Source organism: Staurois parvus, unplaced genomic scaffold (assembly GCF_062004578.1).
Source record: "Staurois parvus isolate SC_StPar_1 unplaced genomic scaffold, SC_StPar_1.0 ptg000299l, whole genome shotgun sequence".
Lineage (NCBI taxonomy): Eukaryota > Metazoa > Chordata > Amphibia > Anura > Ranidae > Staurois > Staurois parvus.
Window position 1 is genome coordinate 18214333 of NW_028318095.1, and position 19032 is coordinate 18233364.

General features: G+C 40.5%; 1 protein-coding gene across 4 annotated transcripts in view; it reads right to left on the minus strand.

Moving 5' to 3' along the window:
- Window positions 1-2203: 2203 nt before the first annotated feature.
- RAB34 (RAB34, member RAS oncogene family) overlaps window positions 2204-19032 on the minus strand; it is a 50258-nt gene continuing 33429 nt past the window's right edge. For all 4 annotated transcript variants that reach the window (XM_089682979.1, XM_089682982.1, XM_089682980.1 and 1 more), the window contains exons 6-11: window positions 15664-15728; window positions 12648-12699; window positions 12478-12559; window positions 7105-7195; window positions 5137-5244; window positions 2204-3299 (exon numbers count right to left, since the gene is read on the minus strand). In XM_089682979.1, coding sequence (XP_089539105.1) covers window positions 3232-3299; window positions 5137-5244; window positions 7105-7195; window positions 12478-12559; window positions 12648-12699; window positions 15664-15728 — 466 coding nt within the window. In that variant the 3' untranslated portion in view covers window positions 2204-3231. The remainder of the gene's footprint in view (window positions 3300-5136; window positions 5245-7104; window positions 7196-12477; window positions 12560-12647; window positions 12700-15663; window positions 15729-19032) is intronic.

The following is a 19032-nucleotide window of genomic DNA, read 5'->3' on the forward strand; positions in this document are numbered from 1 at the left end:
AATTCTCAGCATGGGGCAAACATTTGACAGCAGTTTCTCTATTTCTATGGTATTACAGCAGCTACTGTTGGATGGCTATCGAGGGAACACTTGCTGTGTGGAAGCTGCCTCCCTAGTGCTATTGAACTTATTTGAGGTTTTCATTCCTAAACTACACATGCAAGTCTAAAAGGTTCCCAGCCCCTCTTTGAATATGTTGCTCCTTAACATGGAAGTTTGGCAGAGGAATGGAGGAGGAAAAGGGAAAGTGGATGAACTGAACTTCCACTTTTTAGATGAAAGTCCGCTTTAAGTAAATTCTTGAGATGTCATTGAACATAGTAATAGTATTCGTTTTTAAGAAATGCTTAGCCATTACCATTAAAGTGATTCTGTCCCTGCAAAAGCCGACTGGTCATACTTACATGTCCCACTGCCCTTTTCTGGAAACTTCATTCTCTTTCACAGCAAAATTGGGACTGATGCTTGCTTCACTCACTATGTGCTGGTTCCTTCCTCACTACTGTGTCTTATATGATTCTTTTGGTAGTCCTGCTGTGCACAATAGTGAAGATTCTGGAAATGGGTGTCCAGCATGAATATTTGTTTTTGCGAGAACCTTTTTTTTTTTTTTATGTATGTATTATTTTTCAAGACAACAGATTCTATTTAAAAAGTAGTCCTTGACCTTCAATCAAATGACTCTGCCTATGCTGAGGTAAAGTCATTGGTCTGCTGCAGGTAGGAGAAAGCATTTCTTAATTCTCTTCTCTCTGCGACCATGCTTCACCATTGCATCTATAGCACTTATCCCCGCAGGAGACAAGTGTGGCTTGGCATGAACTCTCTAGACTTTTATCTGGCACTCTCATCTGAACCAGGCGGGCTTCAATGTCATTAGCCAACTGCAGAATAGCCCCCTGGAAGCAGGTGGAGATCCCCCTTCTCCACTCTAGCAGCACAAGAGTCGGAGAAGCGTCTTGATCCATTTTAGGTCAGGCAAGCGTGGGGCCGTTCAATGGTATCAAATCCTTCATCCTCCAGGAACTGCCTGCTACTCTCGCCACATGAGGCCAAGCAATATCATGCACCAGGAGAAACCCAGGACCCACTGCACCAGCGTAGGGTCGGACAATGAGTCCAAGGATTAAATCCCGATACCTAATGGCAGTCAGGGTACCATTGTCTGGCTGTAGAGGTCTGTGCGTCTCTCCATGGAGATGCTTTTCCAGACCATCACTGACCCACCACCAACCGGCCATGCTAAATGATGTTACAGGCAGCATAACGTTCTCCACGGCTTCTCCAGACCCTTTCATGTCAGATGAGAACAGATTCATCCTGAGTACATGTGTGAAAAGCACAGGGTGCCAGTGGTGGACCTGCCAATTCTGGTGTTCAATGGCAAATGCCAATCAAGCTCTATGGTGCTGGGCAGTGAGTACAGGGCCCACTAGAGGACGTCGGACCCTCAGGCCACCTTCATGAAGTCTGTTTCTGATTGTTTGGCCAGAGACATACACACCAGTGGCCTGCTGAAGGTCATTTTATAGGGCCCTGGCAGTGCTCATCCTGTTCCTCCTTGCACAAAGGAGCAGATACCAGTCCTGTTGATGGGTTAAGGACCTTCTACAGCCCTGTCCAGCTCTCCTAGAGTAACTGTCTCTTGGAATCTCCTCCATACTCTTGAGACTGTGCTGGGAGACACAGCAAATCTTCTGGCAATGGCACGTATTGATGTGCCATCCTGGAGGAGTTGGACAGTCTGTGCAACCTCTGTAGGGTCCAGGTATGGCCTCATGCTACCAGTATTGACACTAACCCTAGCCAAATGCAAAACTAGTGAAAAACAGAAAAGATGAGTATGTAAAAAAATGGCAGTGGCCTCCACCTATAAAACCATTCCTGCTTTGGGGGGTCATCTCATTGGGACATCTCATTGTTGCCCATCTAGTGGACCTGTTGTTAATTTCATTAACACCAAAGCAGCTGAAACTGATTAACAACCCCCTCTGCTACTTAACTGACCAGATCAATATCCTAGGAGTTTCATTGACTTGATGCTATACTCTGATCAAAAAGTGTTCATTTAATTATTTGAGCAGTGTATATATTATGGCTAACAACACGATTTGAAAAAAATGGGTGTGAAGATGCCCATGGCTCCACGATTTGTCATATGCACAGGCAAGTTCAAAAGCAAAATAAACCTTTGAAACATACATACAACAGTTGATATAAAATTTTATTGTTCAAACATAACAAAGAGGCTTAACAATTTTACTGTACCGTGAAAACCAGCATAAAAATAGATTTTATTGCAATGTTCCCGTGTTTAATGAGCTGTGCTAATCCATATTTAAGTATTTATAATTTTTTCTTCATGTCCATTCATTAAAAAGGAATAATTTTCAACAAAGTTAAAAATTAATTTTGGCTGCTATATGTTACTGAGAACATTATCCCCAAGCCTTTGCTCAGAAATTATTTAATTCTAACAAATATAAAAAATATATATACAAACACTAAAGTGTAACCCTTCTTCCTGACAAAATATTTTTTGTGAGACTGAGAAATGAATCATCAAGCTCAATAGAAGCTATGCTGTATTTCTAATATGGATCTTTCCAGATCTGGCTCCAACATGTCAGCTGATAATGGACTAAAGCCTACTGTCAGCTCATTCTGGGTCACAGGAGAGCAAAAGTAAGTGTACTCCTGTGACCCACAAGAGAAGTATGGTCATAAAAGCTTTGGCCACACTTCTCTTTTTTAAGGGTTCACTCAGCCATGCCTACAGTTCTCATGGCTATTATTCATATCTGTGTCTACAGTGCCCCATGGCTTGTAATAAAAGGTTGTACAAACACAGATGATAAAAAAATACTAACAGTAATGTTTATTTCACTGCACAGTCTTACAATGATAAATTTGTCAGAAAGATGCAGTTGGGCTATCAGTTTGAATTTGCAAAGAATAATTAGCCGCTGATGCTTTTTTGTGTACTGTATCCCTATATACAATTAAAACTTCATAACCTTTCAGAATGGATTGCAGCACTTTGCCCTGCAATGTACTACAGACCACTGTAGCAGCATAAGGATAAAATGCTCTTGTCATATCTGGCTATAACAATAAAACAAGCCCTGGATAACCTCCTTGAACACCGCAGGGCACTCATCCTTCTCTTGTGTATGGGCAACACTTTGGTGTTTCGCTGTTCAGTGCAAATATCGCCTTCACTGTCCTGCATCACTGACAACACTTTGACTTGTTCTTCCTTGTGGATAGATACAAGTTGTTGTCATTGCTAGTTATCCCTAAAAATAACAAAAAACAAATTAAGGCACTCCAAAATGCAATTATAATTCATAATTATCTCTCTACAGTTATTACTATTATGAAAAGCTGGATGTTATGGTCACAAAAATTACCAGAGCCATAAATTTGTTTGTGACACCTAAGAAAAGAAAGTTGAAGAGAAGCATCTGAATGTCTGATTATAAGTTCTGAACACACCACTGGGTATTCCTTGGGTTTAACTTTGTCTAATTTATTGTCCTGTTGCTGAAATCACTTAAAACAAACAAAAGTTTGGGCTGGAGTTCCACTTTAAAAATGTTTTTTTTTTTTTTTTTTTTTTTAAAGTATTTCTAAAGCTTTTTGTTTTGAATAGAGAATGTTTAAAACCCCTGTTTTTTTATTTTTTTTGTTGTTGCTGTGAGTGACCCATTGGAGTCTTGACCCAAAATGAGAAGTGATGAGATCTCTTCGATGTAAGTAAAATTCTTTCTTTGCAAACTAAGGATATCCCAGCACACTTACTAGCCAGCCTGCAACAGTTTGCATTAAAAACAGAGGGTTCTGTTTGCACACATTTGCAAATACATGTGTAAGCTGCAGTCCCACGTCCAGGGAGCCTTTTAAGGAGGGATGGACTCCTCCAGGTACACCTGTCCTTAACCTATCCATTGATATGTGTGCTCCCACTGTGGAGGCTATGGAAATTTTAGAGTTAGATCTGCAGTATACAGAGGACCCTTGATGTGGGAGTGCGGCTTACGCATGTATTTGCAAATGTGTGCAAACAAAACCCTCTGTTTTTAACGTAAACAGGGCCAGCTTTGTTGTTTTGCAGGCTGACTGGTAAGGGTTGCTTGCAAATCCTTTGTGATATGCATTTCCCTTCCATGTGCACCTTGCTGCTAAGGCTGGGACTGTTGCCATTTTTTTTTTTTGTAAAATTCTCTTTGACAGTGGTCACTAGGTCAAGTGCCCCCCATTGGCATTTTCCCTATGTTCCTGTTATAGGGATATCTCCCTAGCAAGAACACAATTGGCAATAAAAACCTACCAGAAGTTCTAATCTCTCCTTACTCCATTCACACTTACAAAAAATAAGTTTAGATACACTTGAAAATATTTATTTTTCATAATATTAATTTCTTCTAGAAACAGACAAACAGCACTTCCTGTTTACTTGTGAGCTATATCAAGAGTTTCTTTTCTTTCACAAAATAAAAAAACGTCTGAAACGTAATATCAAATGATACAACACAATACAGTCCAAAGGAGTAAACAGGACCAGAGCGGCGCTGTTGCCACCTACTGGTTCTTACTCAGTACTGCAGATTAGGCCACACTGCAGCACACGTCTGCCCTTTAAAGGAGACGTTCACTTTGGGAACGTAACATGTTTCCAATGTTGCAGCTGCTGCAACAGAAGTTCCCCATACAAGCTGTCACTTTTTAAAAATAGCACGGCCATGCTTTGCCCACACAGCTGTGTCATTCATTCACATTGTTCTGTGAACTAATGAACTGGAAGTCCCGACAGCTGCTAAGGAGAGCCGTGGTAGTTGAATATTTGTTATTATATCTGCTTGCCTGTACATCCTGTATGTGCAAACAGATATGACAGGTCTGCAGGAGACCTGCATGGCACCAGCGATCTGCTGATCGCTGGTCCAATGCTTTACAGGCTCCTGCAACCAAAAATAATAAATGCACATTTTTCTACCTGCAAAAAAATGTGCATTTATTATTTTTGATCAAAAGTTGAAGTAATCCTTTAAATCAGAGGAATAATGGTATCTATAGAAGCACACAGACCACCACTGTACAGCCAACCACTCTGGTGTATGGGTTTATACTTACTCACTACTTCACCAATCTTTCTGGCATTTGTTTTTTCCAGCTCAGCCAGCACACTGGACTCAAATGTCAAGGATGCCACTCGGAAAAAGAATTCTTTCACATTTTCTCCTAACAGAGCAAAAAGAAAAAAGTTGATTTAAAAATAAAAACTTTACCAGTGACAATGCTGACACTCCACATTTTTAACCCACTGTTTCTTGCGCCCAAAAGAGTAAAAACCTCATTCTAACAACAGAATGTGGCACAACTTGAAAAAAATTTAATGACCTGAAATCCACAATTTGTTTTGTGCCTTCTACAGCGTATAGAATTACACAAAATTCTAACTTGATTGCTACACAACCCCTAGTCAGATGCTACTAGTGCCTAACTAATCTAAGCCATATAAGACAATTACAACTAACACTGCCTAAGAGAAGCCACTACGCATTACCCCACCTCAATTGATAGGTCTAGACGAGGTGTAGGTAACCTTAACCCTAGGTTTACACCTAAGCGTGCTTTGCAGAAACGTAATACTGTCCATTTAACATGATTTGCTATGGGACATGTTCACACCTGTGCGTTTTCACCCGGTGCGTTTTTTGGAAAGCGTTGGGCTTTTTTTTTTAACACACAATGTTGCATTTTTGGTTCTACAGACTTCAATGGAAACGGTGCAGAAAAGCATGTATTGTGTTTTTGCTGCCTTTTTTTATGTGTTTTGCATTCTAAATCTGTCTAGCAAAAAGAAAAATAAAAAAAATGAAAAAACCCTCCCCCCAAAAAACACAACGCATCAAAAGCATGGTAACAACGCAATGCAAAAACAGCTCAAATGTAACCTGCATGGGTGTGAACCTATCCTAAAGAGGTGGAAACCTACCTGAACAACATGGCAGAAGGCAATGATCACCGGGCACAGTGTTGCCTCCTCACACCTGATTTAAACCTCTAATTGCCATACTACTGTGTTGCAATCGCATGCACTGCACAGCAATTATGGGTTTAAATAAGGTGGTGAGGAGGCAACATGTCACCTCCTCACAACCTGTCAAGTACACACTGATTGCTTTGCAGACGAGCAGCGCCTGCTCCACCTGTAAATGAGCCCTTAGTTGCATCTGGCAGCAACACTTTTAGGGTTCATTCACATGAAAATTTGGGGGGGTGGCAAAACTCTAAGGTTGAGTCCCTTGAACACAGCTGATCATAGACCGAGGCAAAAGGCCAATCACAGCATTCCTTTACCATGTGTTTTAGCTGTGTCCAACGGTTCTTATCCCATTTAAACATATGCCGGTTCTTGGCATTTCCTTTCCTCAGTGCAGCCCTATCAGTGTCCATCAATGCAGCATATCAGCTGCCTATTAGTGTCCATCAGTGCTGCCTTATCAATGCAGCCTCATCAGTGCAGCTTCATAAGTGCCCATCAGTACAGCCTCATCACTGCACATCAGTGAAGAAGAAAAATTACTTATTTGAAAATATTTATAACAAACAATAACTTTTTTATTTTCAATATTTTGTTAATCTTTTTTTTGTTTGTTTAGCAAAACTGTAAAAACCCAGTGCTGATATTGGAAGCCTAACCAAAAGAAAGCTCTATCTGTCTCAAAAAAATTATAAAGATTTCATATGGGAACAGTGTTGCATGACTGCGAAACTGTCATTCAAAAGTGCAACAGCACTGAAAACTGGCCTGGGCAGAAGGTGGTGAAAGTTCCCGGTATTGAAGTGGTTACATTGTAAGTTCCTTGAGGCCAGGGCCTGAGTTTAAGGTACAATTCACATACACTACTTATTCTGGTTGTAGTCAGCAACATACTGTATATAATCAACTATGTAGGTAAGATTGCAGGCCCTGTACATAAAGAAGAAAATTCAAATCTCCTTCATTTTAATAACTAGAGGGTAAATGGCACCATCAGTTTGTGAAAAAAGCACAATTACAGCTGCTATAGAGCATAGAGGTATGTAGTGATGTACCTGTTAATGAGGACACAGACCAATATTCTGCTTGCATCTCTTTGGCCACTTTTATTGCATCCCGTTCCATGAGAGCGTACTGCGATGGTGACTGCACAGAGGACACAACAGAAAGTGTTATTTACAGATTCTACATTAAATAGACCTTATTGCCCATATAAATGAAAGATCACCAAAAAATTTGCTTCTTTTACGTATTTTTAATAAATAAGTCACCATAGTGAATAACATCAAACAAATAACATAGATGAGCTGTTCAATCCAACGCATTTCATCACAAAGTTGACTTTTTCAAGGTCTCTTGAAAAAGTCACCTTAGTGATGAAACACATGGGATGGACCGCTGCCTGTTTAAAGCCTTTGTATGATTTTATTGTGTGCGCAATAAACATCGTATTTGTGTAATAATCTTTTTATATTGTGTTGCCCAGCGGGGAGCATACTTTTCTCTTGCCCAGCCTGCAAACTGTGCAGGTATACAATACTGTATAAAAGTACTAGCAGGTGTGAAAAATGCTGTAAATTAAGAATGCTTTCAGAAATAGAAGTGTTCATAGTTTATTTTTTATCAATTAAGAGAATGAATTTTTAAAAGAACTCAGCAGGTAGGTTGTTCCAAATATCTTGGAGAACTAACCACAGATCTGCTGTGGATGTACACTGCCTCAAATCCTTCTGTCTCTTTTATGTAATCCCAGCCAGACTCAATGTTGAGATCAAGGCTCTGTGGGGGGCAAACCATCACTTTCAGGACTCCTTGTTCTTCTTTAAGCTGAAGATAGTTCTTAATGACATTGGCTGTATGTTTGAGGTCCTTGTCCTGCTGCAGAATAAATTTGGAGCCAATCTCCCACCTTCCTGATGGTATGGGATGATGGATAAGTATCTGCCTGTATTTCTTAGCAGTGAGGACATCATTGATCCGGACCAAATCTCCAACTCTATTTGCAGAAATACAGCCCCAAACTTTCAGGGAACTGCCAACATTTTTCATTGTTGCCTGCCCTTTGCCAAAAACTGCCTCCTGCTGCAGCCGAATATTACAAATATTGACTCATCAGTCCAGAGCAGCTGCTGTCATTTTTCTGTGCCCCAGTTTCTGTTGTTTTCGTGCATAGGATATGGAAGCAAGGCTCAACTATGCATGAAAACATAACTGGGGTGCAGAAAAATGGGAGCAGGTGCTCTGGACGAAGTCAAAATTTAAAATATTTGGCTGTAGCAAATGAGTTTGTTTGCATCTTTTAAAAACCCACCTAAGACTTTTGCACAGTACTGTACTTAATGAGTGCAGAAGGGGTGATTGTTCTGGAAGACAAGTGGGCCCCACTCAGCAGGAGTACCACAAGAATGCATCAGCTTGGCAGCAACAGACCTTTGAAGATTTATTTGCTAGTGAGAGTATCTATTTCTTGTAAAGTAGCTGTAAACCTCAGACATGAAATATGAAAAAAGCATATCCCGCTAAAGTGTGTACTTGTCTCTAGAGCACCGAGTGTTTTTTCTGTCTGCTGCCTTGTTCCTCTGTTATCAGCAGGAATCTCTTCTGACAAGTTTGCCTGACACCAAGAGAAAAAAGGTGACAAGGGAGGGACCTCCAGCAGATTGACAGACTCAGCTCTGTTCCTGTGTGCTGGGTGGAGGGGGGGGGTGTCTTTTCCCTCCAATCAACAGTCTGAGCTTTCCTCACTGAGCTCTGCAGAGTGTAACTTTAGCTCTCCGCCCCATTTTTTCTGAGCTCTCAGACAAGCTGTGAACTGGACTTTGAACAGATGTAGAGAAGAGAAGACTCTAGATAAACAGGTACAACTCATGTAGGAGGATTTATTTCATCTCTGTGTATCACCTGAGTCCAGACACCTCACTGGATATATGTGAGGGTTTACCATCACTTTAACTTACAGTGGATTCACACTATTTGCAGAAAACATGCTACATATAGAATTAGGACAACTTCTGTTCCTGTTCATTCACAACAGCTGTACCGTGTCCCGATGGAATAATTGATGTTAATGGAGCTTTGTGAACGAATCTTTCACATTTCACGTATACCACAAACTGCATTATTTGGATGTAAATTGTATACAGAGCTCTAAACCTTTGTTGTATTTATTTATTATCTGAAAATCATGACGCAAACATACAGTTGTGCTCAAATGTTTGCATGCCCTAGCAGAAATCATGACATTTTGGCATTGACATTAAAAATATGACTGAAGATGCCAAAAAACTGTCTTTTATTTAGGGATAGTGATCATATGAAGCGGTTCATTATTACAGATATTTTGCTGCTTTTTAACCAGTTGCCCACCTCCCTAAAGCAGAAATACTGCTGCAGGGCTGCGAAACTCACGTGTGTGTAAATGTATGTGTGTGTATGGATGTATGGATGTATGTATATATATGTGTGTGTGTGATTTGCATTTCTGGGTAGGGGGTATGCACGCCATCCTACCCACACTGCCACTGGCGGCTATGGATGTCAAAGACCGGGTCTCGGCCGGAGATTCTCCACTGGCACCCGGCGATCGCTGAGCAACAGTGACAGGGGAGAGACCTGTGTGTAAACAACACAGGTCTCTCTCCTGCCAGCAGTAACATGCAGCATGTATTCCCACGTAAAACACACTCTGAATATACTGGATATGTTTTATAGCAAAAAATAAAAAAAATTTTCAAAATTGTCTTTATTTCGGTGCAGCGTTGCATGACCGCACAATTGTCAGTTACAGTAATGAAGGCCGTATAGAAAAAAAATGGCCTGGTTAGAAAGGGCAGTAAATCCTCAGGAGGGCAAGTAGTAAAATCATAACGATAAAAGAAATCACCCAAATGGCCCTGATCAAACGTTTACATATCGTGGAATGTTTGGCCTTGGTACAGACACACAAGGGGACACACAGAAGTTAAAATGGCAATTAAAGGTTAATTTCCCACATCTGTGGCTTTTTAAATTGCAATTTGTGTCTGTGTATAAATAGGCAGTGAGATTGTTAGCTCGGATGGATGCACTGAGCAGGCTAGATACTGAGCTATGGGGAGCAGAAAAGAACTGTCAAAAGACCTGCTTAACAAGGTAATGGAACTTTATAAAGATGCAAAAGAATATAAAAAGATATCCAAAGCCTTGAATATGCCACTCAGTACTGTTCAATCACTTATTAAGCAGTGGAAAATTTGGGGATCTCTTGATACCAAGCCAAGGTCAGGTAGACCAAGAAAGATTGCAGCCACAACTGCTAGATGAATTGTTTGGAATACAAAGAAAAACCTATAAGTAACCTCAGGAGAAATACAGGCTGCTCTGGAAAATGACAGTGTGGTTGTTTTTAAGGGGTACAATATGATAATACTTGAACGAAAATGAGCTGCATGGTCAAGTTTCCAGAAAAAAGCCATTACTGCACCAATGCCACAACAAAAGCCTGGTTACAATAAGCTCGACAACACCTTGACATGCCTCACTGGGCTTTTTATTTACATTGGAACAATGCCCACAAATACAACCACAGAATAGGGTGTGTTCACCTCTCTGTACAACACCTCCCTTTGTTTCCACCCACTTTCCTACTTCTTCCATTAGTGCCGGTTCACATATATGTGGATTGGATGTGGTTTCAACCATATCCAATCCGCATGACATGTGAAATAACATTGCATCCTATGGTGCCTGGTCTCATATGTCTGGTTTACTGGCGGTGTGGATTCAGTGCAGAAAAAAAAGAGTCCTGTCTGATTTCTGAGAAGTGCGGTCCAGTTCAGGTGTGGATTACAGGCTATTGACTTTCATGGGAACTGTTTCTAAACCACACATGTGTGAACACGATAAAATTCTGACCTGAACCCGATGTAAACCTGGCCTAAACCGTTGAACAACTACTGTGTCAATTAGCTGTGAAACCTGAGCTTCAATCTGCACCACATGTGTGAATCCGCTCTTATGCAGGCCATAGACGGTTCGTTTATCGGACGAATTTTTGGCCGAAAAACGAAAAATCAGCCGTTCTGTTGCCACCAATGCTTATAAAAATAGGCCATTTTTTGGAAATTTTCCAGCATGACCGATAAAAGAAACGAGGAGGAACTGCGAAAATCGTCCAACGTCATTGCCCCAATAACGGTGCGAATATCGGCCGATTATTCTCTCGGACGAAAATTTGGCCAATAAGCAAACCGTCTATGGCCTGCATTAAGGTGGCCATACACTGTACAATCTACTTTAGTTCTACCATCAGCTATGTAGTGGAATGGCCTGTCTGATTTGATATAAATTGAATAGATTGTTCAGGTGGGTCCTCCAATTACACAAATTGTGCAGAGCCTGTACAATAAGATTGCATAGTGCATGGCCAACTCCATACAAGTACATGAGAGGGAGTGAGCAGATACACTCAGCTGTCATGATTCTTGTGTAAACACACAAATTTCACATCCAGGCCCCGTTCACACCTAAGGTAGTGAGAGCGCATGTTTTGGCACATTTTTTCCACGACATTCATAAGGCATTAATTTCAATGGGCTGACCTTCATGCGTCCAAATAGCTTATGGGACTTTTTGCTGAGTTTCAGCTTGCATGTTTTGCCAAAATTGTCACGTTTTTTCATTCTGTAAAATGCATGTTTGCTTCTGCGTTTGGGATGCCATTAACAATTAATGGCACATAAAGCTTGACTAGTTCATTTTAGGTGTCTAAAGGTGGCCATACACTATACAATCTGAATCAATCTGATTGTACAATCTCTTTTAGATCCAATCACTCTGTATCCAATCAGGCAGTCCCTTGCAATATATAGTTGATGGTAGATCTAAAGGAGGTTGTAAAATCAGATTGTATAGTGTATCAGATTGTACAGTGTATGGTGAGTTTTACAGACTTCCAGGGACACACTTCTCCTGTTTTCAATACTACAGCTCTGCTCCACATAGGCTGTTATATGTTTGCCAGCTACGGTACACTTTGTTAAATGAATGTTCTATACAAGATGAAGGTAAGGTGGAAAATGATCGATAAGAAGAGGAAAACACTGGCTGTGTGTTCAGGGAAGATGGTGCTCACTGACAATGATTGCATGTAACTGCAGAGGTTGGCAATCTCCTGGAGGGGGAGGGGGTGCAGGGTGTGTGTTACTGAAAATCAGCTGCTGAAGTGCTTCCTTCTAACGATTTTCATGTCCCACAGAATGACTACCAGGAAGTAATGGAGGACTTTTTCATAGAACAAACTGGAGACTGAGGTAAGGCCTGCCCTAGAATATAGTGAAAGCTTTTTGTTTTCTGCAACAGATGTACATTAATGGTATGTTGATACAAAGGGAAGCTGGAATTAGAAAAAAAGGTGAACCTAGCCATTAAAGGTACATCACTATACTTACTATGAGATCTTTCTTTGATCCAACCAGGAAAAGCAGCACAGAGGACGGATCGTTTTCTTTCAATGCATCCTGCAGCCATTGCCTGTTAGTTAATTTAACACCTTAAATTACTTCCTTTAATATAATAGAACATTGTACTATACTATACATGTCATATAAAATGGACTTACTTTGTGTGTTCTAGAGATGAAATATCTGACAGATCAAAAGCTATGATAATGGCTGAAAGACAATAAATCAAAGACTGAAATTCAGTGTTTGCAAAACTGCTCCCTCTCCTCATCTGCATCACATAAAGGGGCATTGCCTTGTAATCACAGGAAATATCTAGGAAGGCCGATTACATTGTTTGAGATTTCAGTTCAGTGCTCAGGAAATTACAAGGACAATGTCAAGGTATTTTTCAGTACTTATGTACTTAACCTTTGTGCACTTACAGTTGTGTTCAAAATAATAGCAGTCAGACATCACTAATTTACTAGCAGGTGTAGTAGAGTAATAGAAATCCAACAGTCATGGCATGCATGCTGCTGATTCTGTGTCATTGAATCACTAATTGAAAGGGGCATGTTCAAAATAATAGCAGTGTGGAGTTCTATTAGTGAGGTCATTCATTCTTTTAAAAACAGGTGGCAATTATTGCCCTTATTTAAGGAAGGAAGGCAGCAAATGTTGTACATGCTGGTTACAGTGCATTTCTCTCTGAAATTCTGAGGAAAATGGGTCGTTCCAGACATTGTTCAGAAGAACAGCGTACCTTGATTAAAAAGTTGATTGGAGAGGGGAAAACATATAAAGAAGTGCAGAAAATGATAGGCTGCTCAGCTAAAATGATCGCAAATGCTTTAAAATGGCAACCAAAACCTGAAAGAAGTAGAAGAAAGCGAAAAACTACCATTCGATAGGATAGGAGAATAGCCAAAATGGCAAGGACTCAGCCAACAATCAGCTCTAGGAAGATCAAATTAGAAGACGCCTATGTGAAGCCAAACTATCTGCAAGAAGCCCCCGCAAAGTCTCACTGTTGAAAAAAAGACATGTGCTGAAGAGGTTACAATTTGCCAAAGAGCACATTGACTGGCCTAAAGAGAAATGGCGCAACGTTTTGTGGATTGATGAAAGTAAGATTGTTCTTTTTGGGTCTAGTGGCTGGAGACAGTTTGTCAGACGACCCCCAAACACTGAATTCAAGCCACAGTACACTGTGAAGACAGTGAAGCATGGTTGCGCAAGCATCATGATATGGGGATGTTTCTCATACTACGGTGTTGGGCCTATTTATCACATACCAGGGATCATGGATCAGTTTGAATACATCAGAATACTTGAAGAGGTCATGCTGCCTTATGCTGAAGAGGAAATGCCCTTGAAATGGGTGTTCCAACAAGACAACGACCCCAAACACACCAGTAAACGTGCAACATCTTGGTTCCAGACCAACAAGATTGACATTATGGAGTGGCCAGCCCAATCCCCGGATCTTAATCCAATAGAAAACTTGTGGGGTGACATCAAAAATGCAGTTTCTGAGAGAAAACCAAGAAATAGAGAAGAACTGTGGAATGTAGTCCAATCATCCTGGGCTGGAATACCTGTTCACAGGTGCCAGAAGTTGGTTGACTCCATGCAACACAGATGTACAGCAGTTCTCAGAAACAGTGCTTATACAACTAAATATTAATTAAGTGATTCAAAGGAAAGCAAAATCTTCAAACATTTTTCAGTTTATATAGTGAATGTTTGAGTTTGTAAAGAAGAATACAAACACTGCTATTTTTTTGAACAGTCTAATATTCACTTTTCTTAAATTTGTTTACAGGAACAACACAAATTTGATATATTTTTCTTCATGTTTTGATTTGGAATAGAATGTGTAGTGTTCCCAATGCATTTGTGTGTATGGAAATAAAAGCTATTAGAAGGATTTTGAGCTTTATTCACTTTTTTCAACACACTGCTATTATTTTGAACACAACTGTACTACCTCTAAGGACTGATCAGATATAAAGGCTCCTGGAAAGATTTTTCTGAAAAAAAAATCATTACATTCACCAACAACAGTTTTTTTTTAGTGCAGAAAGTGCTTATTTTAATATTCATCTGATATTTTTTAGGAGGATACTGAATTCCCTGAAAATTCACCAAACATTAATTGAATTATTATTAAAATAAAAACTACCAGGCTGAGATGGCAAATTATTGCATGTGATATTGAATATACAATGATTGCATATTGAGAGATCTGAACCTTTGCTTTAAACACAGGGATTGAACATTTATAGGGTTACAATTTATATTTTTTATATCAGGTATGTGGGTTGGTATCTGCAGGAAAGATGACAAAGTGTACGGTGTGCTGGCATGTTGCCACCTGCCCACATGATAGAGGAGTGAGGGGGATCCTGTTTTAAATACACAGGTACCTCTGGGGTGGCAACTGCGTCACTGAAAGTTTCTCTAAGATTTAAAATGTTAATATTTTTTTCAAACATTGCTGCTTTTAAATGATTTTGTAGCAGAAAAGTTCCCAGTATGTCAGGAAATTTACTTATTTGATGCAACTGAAATGTTAATTTTCATCAGCGGCAACTTAAATATATCAAACAGCAAATTGAAACCCTAAAGGCTCTTTCACACAGGAGGTCAGACGGAAGGTGTGTGTGTGTGTGTGTGTGGGGGGGGGGGGGGGGGGGGGGTAAAAAAAGGTGGCTGAGCAGCAGTCTTACAGGTCCCAGCTGCCCACCCAAATTCCAATATTACAGCCTAACAGAGCTGTAAACATGCTGTGGCCATGGCATTTTTAACTCGGACCACAGAGCTAGACAGGCACCACTGCCTGTCAAAACAAATGAATCCATTGTCAAACAGCCTGTCTCACAGTTGCGGCCTGGTCCCGTAATGTAAAACTGCTTTTTGTCAATTCTAAAAAGTAAAAAGAAAACAACAAAAAAAACCCAAGCATCAGGAGGTGGATGTAGCACCTCTTGATGCCTGTCAGCATCTGCTATACATGCCTACTGCAAAGCGATCCACCACAAAGGGCAGCAAGCACTGCTGCCTTTCTGAAGGAGACCTAAGTTAACTCTTTTTATATTTGCATGAAGTACAAACAAACAAAAGACACACCAAAGCACAACAGATAATATCACAACCAATATCTCCATTAAACAGCTCTCTAATGCATACCTTGAGCACCTCTGTAGTATGTGGAGGCAATGCACTTAAACCTCTCTTGCCCCGCCGTATCCCATCTAGTAGGAAAAAGAAAAGACACAGCACCATGAAAATAAAGGGACGGACCATTTGTGTACTTTTCCGTATAATACAGTTTACTGATATTAATAATCACTACAGTACAATATGGACAGGTCAGATATAGAGAGTTTATATTGGCTAAATTCACAAAAATGTCTCTCAGAATATAGCAGCTAGCTGTCAGAGATGAAGCTCCTCTGTAATGGATATAAAGGTGGGAAAAAACAGCAGCGCTTTCTAAGTGCAGTAGGTTGTGAAATCAAATTTATTATAAAAGCATATAGCAACAACCCAGAGGTAGTCTATAGGCTCGCATGTCACATAAAAGGCATCTCCTGCTGAGGCTTTCCGGACTGCTGGAGGCAAGGCAATCCATGACCCAGCTGGCCGCACTGGTGGTTACAGTGTTCTAAGCAAGCTGAAGGATCCGACGCCGATCGTGGTGACGTGACCAGAAGCAGAAGTGGTGGAGAGGCAATCTGATAGCATGCGTACATTTGGAGCATGCGTGCTCCTTCATCAGGTTGTGATCACAAAAGCCTCAGCAGAAGATGCCTTTTATGTGACATGCGAGCCTATAAACTACCTCTGTGAGTTGCTATATGTTTTTATAATAAATTTGATTTCACAACCTACTGCACTCAGAAAGCGCTGCTGTTTTTTTCCCAATTTTGTGGACAGGTCTCCCTTCTTTTCTTTATTGCTTCTGGTGAAAGCTGAACTTTTCAAATGTAAAAGCACTCTGTAAGCATTATAATGTCATAATAATTGGACAATCAGGGACTCACACAAAGGCCTAAGCCAATAGTCACCCCAAATACAGTGAACAGCATGGAAAGCCATATGCAAATGGATGCTAGATGTGAGGGGAAAAAAATGTGGTCACCTAATCCCTGCATGTATCAGGATATGTGGTCATTGTAAGGCAGTATGTATTACCTACTATCTGAAAGCTAGGTCCATACCTGTGATCAGTTTTTAAAGATGTGGCTATGCATGTCTATAGCCAAATCTGTCAAAAATGTGGACATAAAATGAGCGAATAAATAAAACCAATAAAATTATCTTTATATAAACAGAATTACACATCATGCATATATTGTTAGGCACTGGCTGTCTGGATTGTGAGTGGTATATTATGTGTCACCTAGGTTTCTCACCTTTTCCTGTCCTGTATCCTGGAGCCCAGGGGCTTTGTAGAACTTTGTGTGGAATAAGTCTCCAGGTCTAGGTCCAGAATTTACTGGGTAATCGGACTGCGTTATTAATCTCAGTTGCCCACTGGCCTTTTTATATGTGAGCTGACTGATGCCCGTGTCTCTCTCTCACTTTCTTAGCTGTGAGAGCTGGCTGCTGGGTGAAAAGTCTGACTGCTGACAGGACACTAAAAAAAAGGTAGATGAGGTGCCTGTTTTTTTTTGTTGAACCCATTAGGGGGCATCCTGTTATTCATTAACTGACTTAAAGAGGAGTTCCGGCCCCCCTCCCAAAAAATAAATATAAATACTGTAGCTGCTGACTTTTAATATTAGGGCACTTACCTGTGCAGAGATCCAGCGATGTTCTGACCTTTCAATCAGCTGTGAAGTGCTGGTGCCGCCATCTTGACTAAGGAAAACTGGCAGTGAAGCCTTGTGGCTTCACAGCGGGTTTCTTTCTGTTCATGTGTGAATCGCGCTTTGTGAATAGGCTGCAGTCTTCTGGGACCTGTAAAATGCCCCAGGGGGCTGGGGGGTGAGGACGGAAGCAAACTTCTGGCTCGCCGTGGCGAACTGAGACAGAAGTGGGAGCGGGTACCTGTCAAAACCAGGTACCCCCTCCCCCCAAAAGGTGCCAAATGTAAAATCGGAGTGGGGGGAGGGGAGGCAGATAATCGGAGCTTCAACTTTTGGGTGGAACTCCACTTTATATTTAGTAAGTGACTCAGAAAAGCAGATGTTTTGTTTGTTTTATACTATGCTATTTGCTGTACAAAGCCCTCCAGCATTGGCACTGTGTTTGCTGTATTACTGAATAAATATGCAGAACAAGCCCGCCTGGACTGTTCCTGGGTCCCTTTCTCATGCATGGTTTACTGCTGTCACTGCCAGTAAAGCCTACCCCCCATCACAATACCTACAATGAATATTACTTACAGAAAAGGAATAAGTGAAAATTATATAAAACAATATATACTCCTGTGTACTGCGGTTTCTTGACAGGGTTTTTATTGATAAAGTGCATCCCAATGCAGAATTAGTTATGTATACATAACGGGTTATTTAGTGTTAGAGATTAGCTAAAGTGGAACATTAGTCAGAAGATTAAGCTCTGCTAGATCAATTCAGGCTGACCTCTTCTACAGGTATAGCTACAGTATGTAAAACATTACAAATAAGAGCATATACTGTTTAAAATCCAGTAATACATTGTCCCACTTTGCTCTGCACATGCTCAGTTGCTCTCTATTTTTAGGTTTTGTGCAGAATTTGTAGCGGCCAATCTGCTGACAGCCTAAAGATTTACTGCTGCTCAGGGGCTCTGGGCTTCACCAACATGGCAGCCTCTGGCAAGAAAAATCAGGAGCAATGCTTGAGGCAATTTACAGCACACAGTAATTTTGGTAGCATAATTATTAATGCGGAATGTGTGTTCCTTGATAAAGAACATTCATTTTTTTCAAGTTTTTATGGTAAAGTTCCACTTTCAGGAGTTATGTTAGATGAGGTTTAGGTTTGGATTTTAGGGTTTAATAGTTGGCAATTAAGGGGCCAATGTATGTTTTTTTCACACAAGATTTATGTAACATTCCCACAAGATTCGCACATTTTTCTAATTTAAATGAATGTACTGTATGAATCCTAGGTAAACATTGTGTGAATATTGTGTGAAACCATTTATAAACAGACTCCTTAGAATGTTAGAGAGGATGGTTAAAGCGGAACTAAACCCTCCTAGCCTTTACAGCTCAGGAAGCTGCTATCTTAGCTTCTTTTAGACTTGCAGTGTCCATGGTGCTGCACATGTGTCAGTTATGACACCAGCCATTTGATGGCTTGACAGTTCAGTTGATAGAGCAAGCAACTGTGATAGTTATCATTTACAGCAAGCCTTGAATGTAACTGTTTTGGGAAACAGTAAAATGGATGAGTTTAGTTCTGCTTTAAAGGATAAGTTCACCTTTTTGTAACATGTTACACTTGTATTTAGTGCATAATATGTAACTCGGCAGCAGCCGACTCCTCCCCCTGCCACACAGCTATGTCAATCATTTACAGCAATCTGTGAATGAATGAACTACAAGTCCCATCTGCCACTATA